Below are 20,279 nucleotides of genomic sequence, written 5' to 3'. Positions count from 1 at the left end.
GTATAACAAATGCCTGCGTGACCTTTACCTAGATGCCCAGCTCTTAACACTTTGTTTCATTAGCTTTAGTGTTTGTTCTCTGGCTCCTTCCTCCTCCCCATCCGTCCTTCCCTTCCTGCCCCCGATGTTAGACGTGCTGCAGACAGCGGGCCAGTTTGGTCCTAAGCGTTACAGGCAATACCTACAAAAAATAAAGGCATTCTTCTACATAGCCACCATACCTATTCATACCCAAGAAATTTAACACCGATACAATGGTATGTCTTATGTCTTATGCAAATGTTCCCTCCAGTCATTCCCAAATGTCCTTTATAGCATTTTTTTTCTTTTCTTTTCTTTTTTTTTAAATCTTTTTGATCAAGAATTCAGTCAAGGATCACACATTGCATTTAGTTATCATGCATCTTTAATCTCTTTTACTTTGGAACAATCCCCTCACACATATCCTTTTTGGATTTTTTTTTTTTTTCAAAAACAGACATTTCAAAGTCTCCAGGCCAGTTGCCTGGCAAAATGTACTGCGAGTTGTCTTTGTTTTCATCTTTCTTCATCAGTACATTCAGTTAAACATCATTGTCACCAACATTGCCTAGTTTGTAACTGATGATGGTTGTATGAGCCCTGCCTATGGGGACGGCTGCCAGATCCACTTCTGCAGAAAAACCCTCCACCTCTGAAATTTGTGCAAGTATCTTGATTCCTAGCACTCTTTTATCCTCTTGCTCTACTGGGGATCTTTAACTGAATGAGTTATTAGATTAAGGTTTTAAAAATAACATTTTCTTAGTCTATCATTCCTTCCGTATTTATCCTATATCATTCTTCTGCATAGAGGAGCTCTTCCTCACTTCCCACCCCTGTATTTTGAGTATCTTTATAAATTCATTGATTCTTTCTTTATTCAATTTCTTATAACCCATTACCATCATTATTCCTTTTTGTGTTTATATTTTCCCAAACTTGGCCAATGTGACCCCATGTGTCTTTGAGCATAGTCTTGCTTTCTGGCACACACAAGACATTCTGGGATCACACAAAAGATGTTCTGGGATCGTATTGTACTTTCTCTCTCAGATCTGGTATTAGGAGTCCTCTTTCATCTATGTGGAAAGTTATATTCTGAAACAACATTTGGGTATTAAGTGGGCTCCTTGCTGTCAAAATACTGATCTTCCTTGGGCTCTGCATTAAACTAATGCTGATAATAATCTATCAGTAATGGAAAAAAGACATGAAGATATGTACACACACTACTCATAGAAGCGTTGTTTGTAACTTAAAAAAAAAAAAAAATAGTTATCAACCCAGATGTCCACCAGTAGGGTATTGATTGAATAAAACTATGATTTAACCACATGTGAGATCACCATGTAGTTATAGAAAAGAATAAGGAAAATCTCACATTACTCCCATGTAATAAGTTCTAGGGTAAATTATTATGTGAAAAAAAGACTTTTCACGAAAAAATATGTAATATGTTATGATTTATTGAAGAAAGGGGCTTAAAATACATTTCAGCTTATGTTAAAAATAAGTTATCCAACCTCACACCTGTGGGAATGGCTGTCATGAAAAAGACTTGAAATAACAAGTGTTGGAGAGGATGTGAGAAAAAGAAATCCTTGTGCACCGTTGGTGAGCATGCAAAATGGCATAGGCACTCTGGAAAACAGTATGGAAGATCCTCAGAAAATTAAAAACTGAACTGACATTTGATCCAAGAATTTCACTTCTGGGCGGTATCTGAAGTGGAAATACTGACTAGAAAATACATCTGTACCCCCAATTTCTTTGCCGCACTTATGTGTCCATTGATGCATGAATGGATAAGTAAGATATGATACAAATATGCAGTGGAGGATTATTCGGCCATTAAAAACAAAGAAACCCTGCCATTTGTGACAACATAAACGGACCTCAAAGACACTCTGCTAAGTGAAATAAGTCAGACTCTGTTGCATTAGCTGGTGCCAGCCTCTCCCACCAGCGATCTGCAAGTTTCTTCACCAACAGTATTTGTGAAGCCTTCGAAATATAGTCAAAGTTACTGATGTAAAGAGGCATAGTTTCAATACGTGCTTATTTTATTATAATTAAAATTCATCATCTTTTCATGTTTTAGTATTCATTTGTACATATTTTGTCTTCCATACATGTTTTCTTTCAGATTGTTAAACTTTACTTTCAGTTTTTAAGATTTCCCTGTGTCCTAAGTTGAAAGTATTTTCTCCCACTGTCACTTGTCTTGGCCTTGTTTTCTGTTGACGTTCCTTCCCCAAGTTTTTGTTCTGTTTTTAATTCCAGTGTAGTTAACATAGTGCAATATTAGTTTCAGGTGTACGAGGTAGTGATTCAGCAACTTTATACTTTATCCATTGCTCATCACAGGAAATGTCCTCTTAATCCCCTTCACCTATTTCTTTGTGTTTTTTTTTTCCCCTTCACCTATTTCATTCATCTCCCCACCCCCTCCCCTCAGGAAAACCGTCGGGTTGTTCTCTGTAGTTAAGAATCTGGTTTTGTCTTTGTTTTTGTTTTGTTTGTCTTTGCCTTTGTTCTGTTTGCCGTGGAAAGACTATTTTTTATTTTGATGTGGTTAGATGTATTAATATTTTATTGCATCATGATTTTGAGTCATGGTTTTTAAGGCTGTGAGTAGATTCAGGTTAAAGAATGCATTCCTATTTTCTTCTAGGACTGTTAGTTTGGTTACACTGTAAGTATGCTGTGTGTGTGTGTGTGTAGTGTCAGTACGGATGCAGTGCTATCGTTTTTTTGTTCTAACAGATTGTGTTCTAACATTCTGTCCTAGGGTACGGCCTCCTCCCCTCCATCCCATGGAAACTTAATAAAAATCAATGTATTGAAAAAAATTATATTTCCCAAAACATTCCTTTATTTCAGATTCTTTCTACTTGAAGTAGGACCAGATCCGCATCCTTGTGTGTGCATGTCTCCTTCAGCCTGTTTTCCTTTTTGACTTCGGTATATTTCAAAAGAGCTGGTGTGCTAGATTATAAAACCAGGAAAAGCAAAGTGGTTCATCAAGTCTTCATTGACTTAAAACCTGTTTTCCATTTCTGGCTTCACTTTGTGCTGCTCCAGACATTTTATAGGTTTACAAATTACTCAGCACAGTCTAGGCCTATAGATGTCACATGCCCTTGGGCACACAGTGTATTACTATTTGTATGTTAATTCCAGGCTCTGCCCTTTGAAGTATAATTGATGCCACATCTGATATGGGTAGTTTGTGAATGTCTGACGCAAACAACTGGCATTGTGTTCTCTCTCTCTCTATGCATTTGTATAATGTGCTTTCTTTGTAGTCCATGGAACCCATTAAGAGCTTACATGACAGATTAAATCTTTCCCCTGTCCACTTCTGAGTACACCCATTCTCCTTCACAGCCTGTGGAGCTAGTCGGATGGAACGCCTTCCTGGGTGGTTGTGGGAATGTGACCCAGACAGTAGTCTTGGTTCTTCTAGACCCCAAGGCCTACATGGATGGGGCACCCTTGTCAGGAAAGTCACAGAGTCGAAGGTATATGTCTATCTGGGTTACATCAATAACCTACTGGAGCAGGGGCTGAGGAGGTTTAGGAGGGAGCACAGAATGCCTTTGTGAGCAGAAAGGAGGGCTTCAGTGGGTGAGGAATGGTTGGGACCAAGAGGCCAGAGGTCAAGTGCCCACCCAGCTCTTGATCTTGGTGGACATTCTCAACTTGACTTCACATTAGGAGTCACAGGGGAGATGATTTGAAATGCAGATTGCCAGGACACGCCACTCCAGATTCTTATTCCATAGGTCTAAGATGGGGTGTGAAAATACGTTCGTCTAGTTGGCACCCCAGGTGATTTTTCTATCGATTTTGCCCTACTACCTGTGTAGAAACTCCTGGGTCATCTTGGCAAATTAATTTAATCTTCCTAAACCCTAAGTGACTCTTAAAATACTGAACCCAATGTTTGAAAAAGGGTTAGTAAAAAGTATTAGGTGAGATTAAATGTGTTGATGTTTATGAAAGGGATTTGCAAAACACTGACCCTTGTGCCCTACGAATATTTGTTATTCTGGCTCAGCCACTTAGTAGCTGTGATGACCTTTGGCAATGATTTAACTGTCTTTACACCTCATCTGTAAAATGAGGATATTAATAGAACCTATCTCACTGTGGCAGTGCACAAAGTAAAATGAGAAAATACTGAGAACACTGCCCAGCATATGGACAATTAAAAAGTGCTAAATATTACTGCTATTATATTTCTTTCATTAAGTGTTCATAACTCATGCATCGAATAGCTACTGTGTGCCATGGGCGTCCATGAATGGGTAGGACGACCGCAGGATTTGTTCTTCAGACTGGGAGACATTTGATGGTTAAAAGGGAGCTTTCACGATTATAGGGACCAACAAGTGTCAACTCAACAGTCCTGAATAGAGCAGTGTGCATGTCACCTCACTAAAATGAGCCAACGATGAGGAGGTTCGTGAGGGTGGCTGCTGCTGGCAGTTCTCGTCACCTCCACCCTTATGGAGCTTTGAGCCTCCTCTAAATAAATATTGACTAATATGTAGGAGTTATTAGTTTGATGTAATGCCAAAGTGGGTGCCCTTCTGGGGACCCCCATCTGTACTCGACTCTGCCTACCAGTATCCTACTCCCAGCCACAATGAATCCTGGCTCTTCTCCTTCCCAGCTCCTTAGGTCCCTCAAACCCAGTTTTGTTCATCTTGTTCTCTCTGGCCAGAATGTTTTCTCTCATTTGTGAGTTTTATGAGATTGTTGGATAGGGCCGTTAGAACAAAAGAACACAGACACGGAGGCCTAAAACACATTTATTGCTCATAGTTCTAGAGGCCAAAACACTGAAATTGATTCAGCAGGTCCTGCTTCCTCAGAAGGCTCTAGGGAAGAATGCTTCCTCTCCGACCTTCTGGTGGCTCCCAGATCTCCTGGCTTGTGGAAGCATCGCTCGGATCTCAGCGTCATTTCATGTGACGTTTTCCTCCCTCCGGTGACTGCATCCTCTCTTCTTCCTACAAAGACATCAGTTCCTGGAATTCAGTAGACCCTAAATCCAGGATGATTTCCTCTTGAGATCCCTACCTGTTACATCTGCAAAGACCTTATTTTCAAGTAAGTTCACATTCTGGATGGACATGGATTTTGAGTAGACACCTTTCAACCCACTATCCTCCCTTTACTTAGAAGAAGATTAAAATGAAAGAGAAGTCAGAGATTTCTTTTAAATCAGGACACTGGGGGCACCTGAGAGTCTCAGTCCATTAAGCTTCTACCTGCGCCTCAGGTCATGATTCCAGGGTCATGGGATCGAGCTCCACATAGGACTCCCTGCTCAGTGGTGGGGTGTCTGCTTCTCCGTCTCCTCCCTGTTTGTGCTTTCTCTCTCTATCTCTGTCTTTCTCAAATAAATAAATAACAATATTTTAAAAAATAAAGAAATAAATCAGGGCACTGTACTAGGCCCAGTCTTTCTGGAGCCAAGCTTTTGTCTTGATGGGTTGACGCGTGAGTCCTCATTCTCTCAGAAACTCATTTATAAATGAACTCCCACCTCGCCTTTCTTTTCTCTCTACCAGGCAGAGGAAGTTACTTGAGTTACTGTAGATACAAGTAAAATGTATTATCTGTACATCTATGGCCTGCCCTGTCACCTGTGGGTTTTCATTAGCTTTTATTAGAGCAGAATGCGAACCCTGTCCCTAAGCTTTGAGGCACTTTCTCATAGTCCCCAAATACCACCCACCAAACAATGGATTTTTATAAATTTGTTCAGCTGATTTATCCCAGGAGGAGACTGAATGTGTACAGGCTGAGCTTTTATTCTATACTTATGCCCCCAAAATGTACCTTATGAAAAAAATGAAAAAAAAAAAGTCACCAATCTTAAAGGAAGTTTATCATAAGTAAGTTCTGCTAGATAAATTTAGAAAAATGGCTTTTATCCAAGACGATATTTACCAGTTTTTTCACAGTAGAGGTTCAAAGCTAGAGTCCCTATCCCACAGCACATCTCTCGCATTTACCTGCAGCTGAATCTCTGGCCCTTTGAGGAGCGCCGGCCTCACTCACCTGCGAAAGCTGTGACCCTCGGGAGTGTACCTGGGAGGGCAGTGCTCTTGACACATCATTTCTCCTGAATAAAGGATTAGAGAAAAGAATTAGTAAAGACCAGCAGTTGAAATGGAAGAAATGAATACCATTTATCCTTTCTCGTACTCTGATGTCAGAGTCTAGGAATTTGTCCCAATTAACACAGACTTCCCGTGCCTTTCTTCGAGCTGATGTCTAGAGGGCAACTCGTGCAGACATCGGTTAGAGTCCAGGTGTGGAGGAGGAGAGCAGCTTCATGTCTTATTTATCCGGAGTAAAAGAATTGTTGCACGTGACACAAAATACCCAGATTATGAAACAGGAGCCGACATAAGTAACAATGTGTTGTATTTATATATAAAATTTAAACCTAAGGCTGGAAACTTAAAGAATTTACGGCCAAGTTGTGAAACTGTTTATCTCCGTGTCAGTCTTAAAAGAATGTATCGAAGTGTCTGTCTTCTCTCCTCTTTTCTTTGCCATAGAAGAGCTGGAATATTGTCTTCCCCTTCCTGTCCTACTCGGTGTGTATCCTACCTTACCACACCCTAGTTAAGCTCCCTGCAGCGGCGAAGGGACATGGGAGACATTAGATTTACTGGGTGGCTCCCAGTGATGATGATGGCACATGGCTACATTATCCTGCATAATTGTAGGGAGAAATGGTAGTATTTGAGGATAAGTGGTGCCTGATCATTTTTCTCCCTTACAGAGTTAACACACATTTCTTTTCTTTCTTTTTCTTTTTTAAAGATTTTATTTATTTATTTGGCAGACAAAGATCACAAGTAGACAGAGAGGCAGGCAGAGGAGGAAGCAGGCTCCCCGCTGAGCAGAGAGCCCGATGCGGGGCTTGATCCCAGGACCCTGAGACCATGACCTGAGCCGAAGGCAGAGGTTTAACCCACTGAGCCCCCGCAGGCACCCCCCCACATTTCTTTTCTTAAAGGTCTGGGTCAGGTGTGTGACTCTGTGGCCTTTTCTTTGCCTAGGAGAGATTCGTTTTTGTTTGTGTTTCTTTGTTTGTTTCCGAAGGGGGAGATTTCTTTTAAAATAATCCAAGGTTCAAATTATCACTCTGGTTTTCCACTGATTTGAAGTAAGCATTTATTATGTCATCTAAAAACTTCTTTCAAAGACATGAAGTGCACCAAACTTATTCTCATGGGGAGCACTGAGTAATGCACAAACTTGTTGAACGATGATATTGTGCACCTGAAACTAACATGACACTCTGTGTTAACTGCACTGGAATAAACACGACACGACATGACAGAACACAACACAGCCAGACTTAACACTGTTCCAGGCTGGCTACGGACTCACTGCAACCTTGAGTCAATCAGTCTATTGTTCTGTGCTTACTGGGTTAGTCCTCGGTAACCAGCACTGGGCTGTCACCCACACGAGGAACATACCTAATTCCTTTTCATTCTGAATGAGCCTGGCCTTTGTGTTCACTCGGGAGAAATCATGGATTAGAAATACAGCATAGGGGATATGCTGAGGTCGAACGTAGTTCGGTGCAAATGAAACATTCCCACAGCCTTTCCTCACTGCTATTCTCCGTATTCTTTATCTGAAATTTTTATGTCTTTGCTTTTGGAAGTCTTACTAGTTCACAGAGTCTGGGACACACTCACAGTTCTGAAATGAGTCGTCTTTACAGGCCTAGAAGGTAGCAGAAACAGTCTGAACAGCCCTCAGCCATCTCTGGAGATAAGCCTTTGGCATATATTTTGCTGGATTTTGTTCCCCAGAGTAAAAACTACCATACTTCTCTGTATGTAAAGACTAAGTTAGACAAAGGTTCTCTGAACCAATAATAGTGATCAAAGACTAAAAGAAAAAAAAAAGCATAGGGCAGATGGGTCAAGTGGGGTGGGAAGGGGCAGGAGACAGAGAAGAGGATGGGGAGAAGGGGGCATCGAAAGGCCACTGGGTTCTTTTACAGAGTGGAAATACGTGAGGGGTGAAGAGAAGGAAACCAGAAACAAGTTGGAGAACAATAATGGTGGCTGACTGTTTTTGTTTTGTTTTGTTTTAAGGGGCTAGCAATAAATAGATGCCCAAAAAGGATATGAAGATGTTTTTATCCTTATCAGGTGGTTTTTTTTTTTTTTTTTTTTTTTCTGAAATGACCTCATTGATGCTGAATATCTTCTCTCCACATTATAAACAAAATCTCTTTGGCAATAATAAATTTGCCACTCAGTTTGTGGAAAAGAGAAAACTCAGTGAGAGAGAGATGCCGTCTGAACAGAGTTTAGGATGACAGTTTGCATCCTTTCTATTTTTTTTCCTAGGGTCGTATCAAGTGGTTGTATCAGTTTCTTTAGGAGAAAGGTATAATATAAAATGGGTTCTTGTCCAAGATTCATCTCTGTTTGCCATACATGCCTGGGAAGGAAGTGTGTTTGTTAACCCTGCACCCCAGACTCCCCCCGTGAATATGATAAAGGGTATGAACTGACTTGTAAACGTTAATCTAATTCTCTTGGCAAAATCCATGTATATATTTTAACTATAATATTTATCATAACTAGTAATGGAATATTTAAAGAAACAACACTGGAAAACACTTTTTGTAAAGTTTGCAATATAAAACATGGTGTAGCTTGGTTTAGAGGGTGCCTGCGTATCTAGGAGAGGGCACACATGGACCAGCGGAAGCCCAGACCGGGCCTTGTGCACACAGCGGTCACTTCCTGCCGTAATAAATTATTTGCCACAAGGCTACTGGGTAGTGAAAGACACCCATTCCTGTTTTGTCCCCTTCTCCCGTTGAGCCCCCTCTGGTGTGGCTCCTAATGAGCAGGTGGGTCCCTGGCCCCAGGTGGGAGGGAAGTGGATGGCGATGGCGACGGGCTCAGACCCACGCTGGCTGATTAGTGTGAGGCTAATTGGCCTTTCATAGGAATTGTATGCCTCAGCCTTCAGCAACCAGAGAACGGACCTTTCAGTATCTTTATCTAAGTGTCATAGCTTTGATTCTAATGAAAACCAGCCATAAGAAATGTGAAATAAATTCAAAGCTTAAATCACAAAATATCTGTCTTTTACAAGTCTAAGAAAAAAATAATGAAAGCTCAAGTTTTTTATTCTCATCCAATTAATATAAATTGGCATTTAGTGCTCACTGAAGACAATGGAGGGGATTGGAGTTCAAGAGAAACAAACCCATGGGAACAATTCCTTTCTGGTTATTCTGACTCCCCTCTGAACATCTCTGGGCTCAGGCTGCTTTCTCCGCATTGTTGCATTGTTAGCTGTAACCATACAGAACATTTCCCAGCCATTATGCCTAAAAATATCTTTAAATAACTTTCTAAATAATTGCCATTTTGTCTTTCTCTGACATAGAAAATACATTATTAAAAACTCATACAGAAACATGTTTGTTAAAAGTTATTGTCAGCAGAAGCAATTAATAAGCGTTCAGAATTTTTGACAGCAAAAGAAAGAAAAGAAAATGAAAGTTGTTTTTAAAAATTGTTTCTTTCTTAGTTAGATAATTTATGTTAAATTATCTAGGAAAGATCTCCTAATGTCAAAATGATTTTTAAAATTAAAATCTGTTAACATCATTGCCTATTAAAGTAGGAAATCTTTTATCTGATGATTCTTGGCTGATCATTTTATCGCTTTTCTGGGGGAAAAAATGTGTGTTATTAAAAATTCAAATGAAAATCAGAGGTTTTTTCAGACCTTGATATGGAAAGTTAGTACACAATAAGATGTGTGACAACCTTCCCATTGAAATAATCTAAGCATTTTGTAGGATGAGATAGAGTTCAGCAGTCTGGAGAGAGCTAAAATGAGTAAGGGTGAAGGCGCCGGAGAGGAGCTGAGCTAATTTCACCAGCGCAGGCATCGGTATGTGCGCATGTTGACGTGTGTGGGTGAGTTAGGATGTTTAGACCCATACACTGGCCAGGAGGTTCTGTCCAACTTGCTGCTTGTGTCACGAATCCGGAGAAGTGGAGTGTCCAAAGCAGAGTTACTCGAAAGACTCCCGGGCTTACAGCCAGGACACAAGGGCCGCAGAGCGACTCTTTGCTCTCCTAATGGTGCGTCTTACTTGCGGCAGTTACCCGAGCTGTGGGACTCTTCCCACCTCTGGATCGGCGGCCCTGCTGGGCGGCAGCTTCGCAGGATCCTTGAGTTTCTCCACATCCCCAGGTGGAGTGTGTACCGGGGCCGGTCTCTGTAGCCATCCCGGGGCGTGGGATTCCGTGCTGACCTCCGACGTGTGGCCCGGGTGTCACACTGCCTTCACACTCTGGGTTCTCGCTGTGCCCTGACCTTGGCTGTCACTGGCTGTGCTGCTGTCATCATCACGGGCTGCTCTGTTGGTTGTCAAGCAGATCCACCCACGCTTTCTTGCGGCCTCCCTTGAGCCAGTTCCGGGAGGGCCGCCCTCCACGGCTTTTCCCATTCCAGGTACCTGGCTTTCCTCCTCTTCGTTCTTTTGCACCCGGGGAGTGTGCACGCAGCTTCCAAACCCTGCTCTCCCCGCCTGGCCCCTGCCCTCCTCCTCCTCTGTCTGTCCCCTCTGCTCCCCACCTCTCGGCGGCCACGCTGGGGAGCTTGGGACGTCACAGAAGGGTCATGCGGAGTCCTCCACCTGGGCGCCTATCTTGGCTTCACACTTAGCAGCTGGGGGATGTTGAACCTGCCGTGAACCTTTCTGTGGCTCGCCTTTGTCTTCTGGCAGGTTGGATGGAAGTGAACAGCCAGTGAGATCAAGAGCTGGGTTCGTGCCAGCCAGAGCCACCCCTGGGGATGACAAGAGCCCCTCCGTCAGAGGACTCTGGCAACGTGAGACGGCTGAGTGCATCAGAAACCTTGTAACGCAGCCCGGAGGCTAACTAGACCTCTGAAACAGTGTGTGCTGATTTCATTTTATTAATATGATTGTTATTTCTATAGCAGATGAAAGCACTTTGTTAATAATGTGCCATTATTGACTTTTTGAATCTCATTATTAACATTTAGAGATTGTCTGTCTACCCCTTCTTTAAGTGTTTGGAAAACATTCCAATAACTTCGTAGTCCCCAGGAATTTTCTTGTTATAGTAACATTATTTGTTTTTATAAGATCTAAAGGTTAAGACTTTGAAAAGCATTAGCAGGTTTTTCAAAAGCATTTCTGGTGTTCTTTCTTTATTTTTCTTTCTTTCATTCTTTTTTCCTTTTTTTTTTTTTTAAGATTTTGTTTATTTGAGAGAGAGAGAGAGCATGAGCAATGGGGAGGGGCAGAGAGAAAAGCAGACTCTCCACTGAGCAGGGAGCCCAGGACTATCCCAGTTCTGTCCCAGGACCCGCAATCTTGACCTGGACCTAAGGCAGACACTTACAGTGAAGCCACCCAGGCATCCCTACTTCCAGTGTTCTGACTGGATTGTCAGACTCTGAAATATTTGAATCCTAACTGTGTGTTAGCGGAGGAACTCCTTTTTGTAAAAGGAAAAAATACACCAGTGTCTTGTATGTTGTGGAATGATGGCCAGATAGGGGAGATTCGGTTACTGGCTGTCAATCAACTCCCATAGATATTAATCCTGGGGCATCCCCAAATCAAACGTACCGTAGAGAAAGTGTCCAAGATACAGATTTCTCGGTCCCTGATGGGGGATTTGCTCCACCGGATGGCATGAGAGCAAGTCCGGTTGGACTAATAAGTATTTGTTTTGTCCACACTACACAACTCACATCACAGCGTCACTTGTTGAATTAATAAGTTAAAACACAAGTGTAACGTTTACTCTTTGCCAGGCAATATTCTGTTTATTGAGGTAACAGAGACACATAAGACATTGTTTTTGCCCTGAGAAAGTTTAAAACCATGCTGGAGAACTCTGCCGTTTTCCCGCTGAAAATCTCTACCTCCCAAAGCTGAGGAATTTTTTTTGTATCCTATGAGAACTAAATTTTATTTTGAGCTTCAGAGAGGCTGGACAACTGAACTTCATCCAGGTCATCATGCCTGGAATGTGTTACTTATGGGGCTTTGAACTGAACTGGTGTGATGGTGCATTTGTGCCATCTGGCAAAGGGACTGTTTCCGAGATCAGCACTGTTTTTTATGAGAAGTCAAAGAGTTGATCAGTTAATGGTCTCAGAACCATGGACGCAGGCTGAGAGAAGTCTGTTCCCTATGTAGCTTGTGACCTTCCTGTTCCCCTTTCCAGTTCCACCTTGGGCATCCAAAAAAAAAAAAAAAATCTTGATTTGAAGGGAAGATCTCTGTTTTGGGATTTCTTCCATGTTTGTCAAATTTTAGCATGCTCCGGGAATTTGCTGAGGTTCTTCATGTGTTTCATGGCATCTGAGCAGACAGGGATTTTTTTTTTTTTTTAATCAATTTCTAGTTCATAGGAAGCTGGAATGTTGTCGGAGCGATTATCAAATCTCTAGAGCCTGCTTATTCCCTTCTGTGTCCATTCTCCAAGCAGGACTGTGTGAGATTCAGAGGTCTTATCGATGTACAAGATCAGGGGCCAATCCCGCTGAGTTTTCAAAACTCCCGAATGACGATCCTAACTGTCCAAGGAGACAGAAACGAAGACACTAACTACTATGTACGGAGGCACTGCTGTTGGACGGGGCTCTGCATTCCTTCTGTTTCCTTATATCTTCAGAGTCGTTGTCAGAGTCAGTGCTATTATTGCCAATGACAGATGTAGAAACTAGAGTTTAAGGAGGGAAAGTCATTTGCCAAAAATCATGCAGCTAATAGATTACATCGGTCTGGCCTGAAATCCCATGCTCTTTCTTCCACAGCCTTCTGGCTCCCCATGGAGCACTTTAGGTATCGAGTTTATGACTATTTGGATGTCTTCCTTCATTCATGCTTGTTTCTGCCCCCATCCTTCGAGTTCCCCTTGATTTTCCTTTTCACGGACATATGTTCTCTACCTACTAGGTTCAAAGTGCTGCGTGAAGCATTCTGGGAAGTCAGAATGTAAGTGTGACCCAGGTGCTGCGCTCAGGAATTTCTAAATTGAGTGAAGATTAGACACACGCACGCGCACACAAAGACCCACGCACATGCACACACAGTTCTGCCCATGGTCCGACCCCTGCTAGAAGAGCGTGGCTGGCAAAGTTCGCTGATGTTCAGATGAGGAAGGCAGGCATTACTTTTACCTGAAGCATATAAGTCCTGAACGTTGAGAGCGGAATTTTCTGACTGAATTCTTGAGCCTCCTTGCAAAGAACACGCTATGGGTAAAAACCTCCGGGGACGGTAGGAGACGCGCTCTCAGCTCCCTCCCCTTGTGGCATGAGCTCCCGCCCCGCAAGCCCGCTCAGGTGGACTCAGATCTTGGTGTTGCTTTATTTGAAATGACTCAGGCTCAAGGCTCTGTATAATTCTGGAGTCTGGCAGAGCGCCAAGGCCGCGGTAGGCATTGATAGAATGTCCGGTAGTCCAGTTAGAGTGGAAGATGGATACTGTCGGCTGTCACTGCCTAATGAACAGCCACGGAATCTCAGCGCCGTACGTTGGTGGCCGTCCCCTCCGGGTCAGCCGGGGGTCTGCGGTGCCAGCCCCTCCAGCTGGAAGGCTCTGCTCATGCCGTAGGTGACGCTGTCCTCGGTCCCCTCCGTGGCTAAGCGCAGGACTGGGCCACGTGCACACGGGGGGCCCAGGCTGGAGGAGGCGGAAACTACTCGGAGGTGCTCTCACTGACCACAGCGGTGGCACAGATACGTTTAAAGGCTCTGTTTCCACCATAGTGGCCAGAGCCAATCACAGGATGAGCCCAATCAAGGACAGGAGGAAGAGAGATGGGAGTGAACAGCTTGGATGAAGAACCCCATCGATCATGTATACGATGCCGGAGAGGAAAGGTGATAAAATCAGAAGATAGGTGATCTAGAAAGGAGAGAAGTCTAAGCATGCCCGAAGATGATAGTAAGATGTCAGATTCTGCGTAATAGGTAATAGCGAGATATTTGAAAAGATTATGAAGCACACTCTGGGAGTGTGTGCATGCTGGGTTACAGGGAGAGAGGGGAGGTGAGGGAGCAATTGCAAAGCTGTTATAATGATGAAACCCTAAAACGGGGAGATGGCAATTGAGAATAAGGGAGCAGAAGATGGGAAGGCTCTTTCTGAGTCAGAATTAGTTACTCTTGGCACCTTGCTGGATGCAAGGGTAGGGCGGGGGAGGGGGGTGTCCCACTGAAGCCTTCAGAAGACATAGAAGGGTAATCAGAGTTGTAGGTGGGCGGGGAGGACTGGACCCCTGGATACCATGGGGGAGGGCAGTGATTTGCCAGAAATGGGAACACAGGTGGGGACAGGCTAACGGATGGAGATTGACAACCAGCAACCCCTGCTGAGTCAGAGCCGTCCTGATACACCCAGCGCTGTGAGGACAGGTGGCAGGGACAGCAAGCGTGTCCACGTGACAGAGGTCTGGGGCACGGGACACCCAGAAATGGGATCGAGGCCCGCGGGCATCCTGAGACCTTCTGAGTCCGCAGTGGTGTGTCCGCAGGAAGTGCTGATGCAGGGTTTGCTGGCGACAGCGGCCAAGCCCTGCTGGGAGGGTGGGGGCCAGTCAGGACTGCCTTTAGCCTCGCTGGGCATGTGGGGCATTGTTTGGACATGGCTATGATGAGAGCGTGACTACAGGTGGTTTGTAGAAATTGAAATTCGGGGGTTTAGTGGGAGAACGAGGTCATGTCTATGAGGGAGGAGGGCCGAGACAGACAGACAGACGGGTGATTTTCTATCCAGCAGATACTCTGAGGCCGGGCTTTGGTCTAGTCTAGTTTTAGTCCGAGCAAATCATCTGGCTTCGACCTTTCATTCTGGTCAGGTTTGCAGTGTGCTGTTCACACACGTCAGTGCATCGGCACACAGCACTTCTGCCGCTGTCCGCTGCATGTAATCGGCTGTCGGGTGGGCCGGCCTGGGTGTGGCCTCGCTTCCTTCCCCGTCGCCGCGGGGCTGTGTGTGCTGGTGACACAGGGGCCCGTGTGGCATCCACCACCAACACAGTGATTTTTAAACTGTGGAGTAAAGTGCTCTGTCATTGCCCATAAGCAACTCTCTGTGCTTTTTAAAATGGAGACGGAGGCTGGTATTGATATATGATGATTGGGACGACACGTCCCTTCTGAAGTGAATCAATTTTCAAAGAATACTGCTTGTCCCCACGCTTACATATGCCCCGTGTAGAGTTCGGACCCGCTCGATCTCGCATTGCTTTGACTGTCACTCTAGTTTTCTGTCGCCGGGTCCATGTATGCCCACATTTTGGTTCATGGCCCCAGGACTGCGGAGCCCACATAGATGCACACGTGCTGACAGGGGCAGGGCATCCAACTCCATCCGCCACACGTGGCTCTTTCCTCAGGTTCCATGACTGTGTGGGACCTTGGGTCTAAACAGATTTGAGGCTCTTGGGCGTGCTCTGGGCCTGAGGACAGGTCAAACCTTACCCGGCCTTTAACGCTTGCACTCTCTCGTCTCGTTCTGCCTCGCTCCCACCTAGAGCTGTGACCTGGACCAGCAGAGCATCGTCCATGTGGTGCTGAGACCCTGGAGGGAAGACCAAAAAGGGGAGGCCCCTGGACAGGACGGCCCACGAGACACCACGGTGGGCTCGGAGAGGGAGCCGGAGAGCTTGACGCGCGTGGACCTCAGCAGCTCCGTCCTGCCGTCCCGCTCAGGGGGTCTGGCCGTGATCCTGAGCAGTGACGACACCGGAACCCTGCCAGCTCAAAGGCCAGGTAATTATGCAGACTCTGTCTACACCAGGAGAGCGCTGTGGGTGGCAGGCCTCCGCAGGGAAGGGCCTTAGTGTGGACGGACTCATTTCTCCCTAAGTTCTAGATGCCGAGAAGCAGGCATCATTAGAAGGATGGCACTGGGCTATAAAATTTGAGGTCAATATATTTAGTAAGTGCCGTGGAACAGGGCTTTCAGGTTAAGAATGAATTTGGATGTCAGGCCAGGGTAATAGTGTTTTATTTTATTTAGTTAGTTATTTTGAGGAAGTAGGAGTGCTGGGGACGTGACACATTGAGCTGGGGTCAGAATAGGTCATTAAGGTGCATGTATGTCTCTCCACTTTTGTCTTTCTTTTCTATTTCTTATTTTCTTAAAATGCATTTTGGTTTATTATGCTTCTGATGATGTAGGGGAATTTGAAAAAGCAGAAAGAGAACTTCAGAGGGAATTTCAGTCATTTGCAGGTGCTAAGGCAACGCATTGTAATGTCAGATAACAGCCTCAGCGTGAAGGGTTCTTCCTTCTCTCCATGTTACAGTGCTTTTCAGAACTGCCTTTATTTAGCAAGGTTGGCAATCCCTTTGTTATTTTGCCAATATTAGTGCATCTCCTTTGGTCTTTTATTTTCCAATCTAAATAGTCAAAGGTATAACAGGATTTTTTTTATTTTGACTATGTATAGCAGAAAACACAAAATAACAGCAATAAAATAAACAGCAATAAAAACAGCATAAAATACATTTATGCCTTATAACAGACTTTGTAAGGCATAAATGTATTTCTCTCCTACATACAGTAAGTGAGGATATAGGCCATTCTGGGCTGTGATGGCTTTCACAGAGTCCAAGAATTTGGGAACCAGAAAGATGGATGCCAAAAATATATGAAATATCCCTTGCTAATTTCACTAAGTAAAATTTAATAAAGTTTAAAAAAATCATAGATGAGATTACAAAAATAATTTCCAAGGACAAGTGGAAATGTAGAAATAACACATTTTAAATAGAGGAATGGATAAACTTGGAGTTTAAGTGCATAACCTGATACTCTGGAAGTCTTGACAAGGTTGTGGAGGGGAGGAATTCTGACCTTTGCATACACTGAGCACTTAGGAAACAGGAAAAAAAAAAATGTGAGAAATAGGGAAAAAAATGCAATATGTGGGGAAAATGAGATCCATCTAAACAGTACCTATGTGATCCAGAATGGGAAGTTAATGCAAATATTGGACTCAGATTTGTGGTGCATCTGATGTTTCAAGCAGAGTGTACATAAAAGCATTCCTAGAGAACATTCAGGAAGCATGGGCTGCATGCCTCCAGAGGGAACCATGCCCTAGTCAAGGGGCACACATGGTCAAATATTACAGTTCAAATAAAAGGATATTCTGTCATGAGCAGAAGTAAGCATCTACCACAAACTGGAAGATTAGGTTCCCCTGAGACTTAAGAAAATAAAATTACAATTTGAAACAAAAGACAAAACAAATACATTTTATGTTAATTAAAGCATAATAAATTTGAAACCTAAAACAGAAAACAAGTATAATAGAAGAAGAGGTATTAAATATAACATAATATTATCTAGTGGAATTAAAAAAAAAAAAAGTGGATAGGTTAAAACAGCAAATTTGACAATGCCAAAGAGAGAATTTGTAAACTGGAAGATAGATATGGGGAAATTGCCCCAAATGTGGTATAGGTTAAAATGTAAAGCAAAGCTTTTAAGAGACTAGGAGTTTGGAAGAGATGGCCAAAAAAATTTCTGATAGGAGTTTCATTATAGGTGATACAGACCTAGGAGAGAGACCATTTTCCAGGAGAATATGGAGAATTTTTCAGGACTGTTAAGTCCTCTGATTTGAGAGTACATGGTCCCAAGCAAGATAAAACAAAATAAAACAAAACAACACACAGTTGGTTTTAATCAGGATAAATAAAAATAAATTCACTTTATAAAGAAAGTAAATGATCAAGGAAAATAAGAAGAATTTAAACTCAAATAAAGAAAAGAGATTACTTAAAATGGAACAATAATTTGAATGGATCCTGGCAGGAATAATAGAAGGAAAACAGTATTGGAGTAATATCAAATGACTGAGGGATATACCTGTTAACTCAGAGTTCTAAACCCAACATTCCTAACAAAAATACTGCTCAAGAGTGAGAGGGAAATAAAAACACTTTCAGACAAACACTAAGAGTATTTGTACCCAGTCTGAAAGAACTGATCAAGGTCTTACAATGGGGAGGAGTGGGTTTGAGCCCAGGGTGACAAAATGGGTTGTGAGAGATGATGCTTAGAAAACCCAAGGGTAAATGTGGATCGGTCTAAATGAACATTGGTATAAAACACAATAACAATTAGTTTGATGGGTACAAAATAAGAGGGACCAAAATAGTAGATAAAATGACATTTAGGAGAAGACAATGATTGGTTAACTTGGAAATATGTTCAAGGTGTCATTACTGATTAGAGAAATTAGTTTTAGATACAAAGTTGTATCACTGCAGCCTACTTGATGGGCCAATATTTAAAAGTCTGACAATTCCAAGCATTGGTTAGGATCTAGGGCAGAAAGTGCTTTCATACATGATGGTGGGAATGTCATTTGATTTAGTCATCAAAGAGAGCTTCATAATAATTAATTCACAGCTTCATAATGATCAGTGAAATTCCAGATATTCACATTCTGGAACTCAGAGTGCATGAGGAAACTTCTAAATAGATGACCAATAAGGATCATTGAAATTTGCAAAAAGATAGAAATGACATAGCTGTCTTTAAATAGTAGAATGGATAAGTAATCAGTTTTATTCTTATAATGGGTTATAAATTACAGAGGAATGTTCAGTAAGATACAGTTTATGCAAAGTTTCAAAACAAAGTTCAAAACAATTATATATATTCTTTATGGTAGGATAACCATATAACATATTTTGCCTAAGCAGGATATATTTGAGAGTTAAAATTTACATTAAATATAACTAAGTTTTATATTTATAACTAAATTATATATTTATATACCATTGAAATATTTACTTATGGATCAATAAATTGGATTTATTATTTTTTTGTAATGACAAACTAGTTCAAGAGGATTTAAATTTTTTTCAAAAGTTAAAAAATTCATGTGTTTGGAGCAAAAGCAAGCCTTTATATTTATCATCTGAACATTAATAATATTAGCAGAATAATTATACTTTGTATTTATTCATACATTTTATTCAGTTTCTTGATGTATCTGACTCTGACATCTTTGTCAGTGGTATTTACCTGAAGACTAAGGACAAATCGTACTGTTTTATTTTATTATAAAATTGTCACTAGTCATCTTCAGTTTCATTTTATGTTGAATAATTTTAGAATTATTGTCACCTTCAGTTGATTGTCTCTCTAAACCATAATACTTTTAGTTAAGAAATATTCTTTCACTCTAGGAATTGAGAGAGGTACTAGTAGGCTCTCAGAAAATTCTAATGTTTAATATTCATTTCGTATTTTTAATGGAAATGTATAATTCTTTCAATCCAAACAAGGGTTTACATAAACTGCTATAAATGACACCACCACCATAGCTGGTGCTTTCAGATTTCTATACGCCCCATGGGGAGACTTTGGTTCTCACATGATCTCGGTGAGTTACATCTGACCTCTCTCTGGTCATCGCTTCTCATTAACCCACTGCCTGTTCACTGTGTGTATTTTACAGGGCTGGGCACTGGCCATGGTACCACTTGTGGATGTACCAGATGGCTGGCATCCTTATGTGCTTCTGCCGTTCCCTACCCCCAGGCCAGGATTGAGCTCTCCTGGGACCCTTCTTGCTGTGTGAGAGGGTGTGCTAATTATGTAGAATCTGGAAAGGATAGGGAAAGGAGAAATGAATTACCGTAGGTCAACTTGAAGACTTAACTCAGTCTTCCCTTCATCTTCCAACCTGGGAGGAATCATCTCCTTTTTAATCATATCCTTATATCTTCTACTACTTTCAATTATGTATTTCAGTTCCTCTGCATATACTTCTTCTCACTAAGGACAGGATAGCTATCCAGTTTATTATAGTTTCCCCCCCCCAAATATCCCAGAAGAGTAATGCTAAATATTTAGTAAATTACTTAAAATTGTAAATCTGGTAGGCCATTCATCATAATTGCTGCGTATTGAACTTTTAGAACCAGTGTTTTATTTAAAGTTATTTGACTTCACCCTCTTCAAATATCTTGGGAATTTCAGTGTTTGAATGAATGCAGTAGCTTGATTGGGATTATTTGAAATGACTGTGGACAGTACGCCCTTTGTGATTATTTTTCTTTACTAGAAATGACAGTTCAGTGTTTCTAAAAGTGATTCACTCCAGTGTGCAGAAGAACCATCTGTGGATGCTCATTCCATGCTTATTAATTCA

At 42.2% G+C, this 20,279-nt stretch overlaps 1 protein-coding gene across 3 annotated transcripts in view; it reads left to right on the top strand.

Annotated features, from left to right (window-relative positions):
* PRKN (parkin RBR E3 ubiquitin protein ligase) overlaps positions 1 to 20,279 on the top strand; it is a 1,295,868-nt gene that overhangs the window by 435,438 nt on the left and 840,151 nt on the right. For all 3 annotated transcript variants that reach the window (XM_059401391.1, XM_059401390.1, XM_059401392.1), the window contains exon 3: positions 15,633 to 15,870. In XM_059401391.1, the coding sequence (XP_059257374.1) occupies positions 15,633 to 15,870 (238 nt within the window). The remainder of the gene's footprint in view (positions 1 to 15,632; positions 15,871 to 20,279) is intronic.

This window comes from Mustela nigripes, chromosome 5, assembly GCF_022355385.1.
Source record: "Mustela nigripes isolate SB6536 chromosome 5, MUSNIG.SB6536, whole genome shotgun sequence".
Lineage (NCBI taxonomy): Eukaryota > Metazoa > Chordata > Mammalia > Carnivora > Mustelidae > Mustela > Mustela nigripes.
The sequence above is the reverse complement of the archived record's forward strand: the minus strand, read 5'-3'. Positions and strand labels throughout refer to the sequence as shown.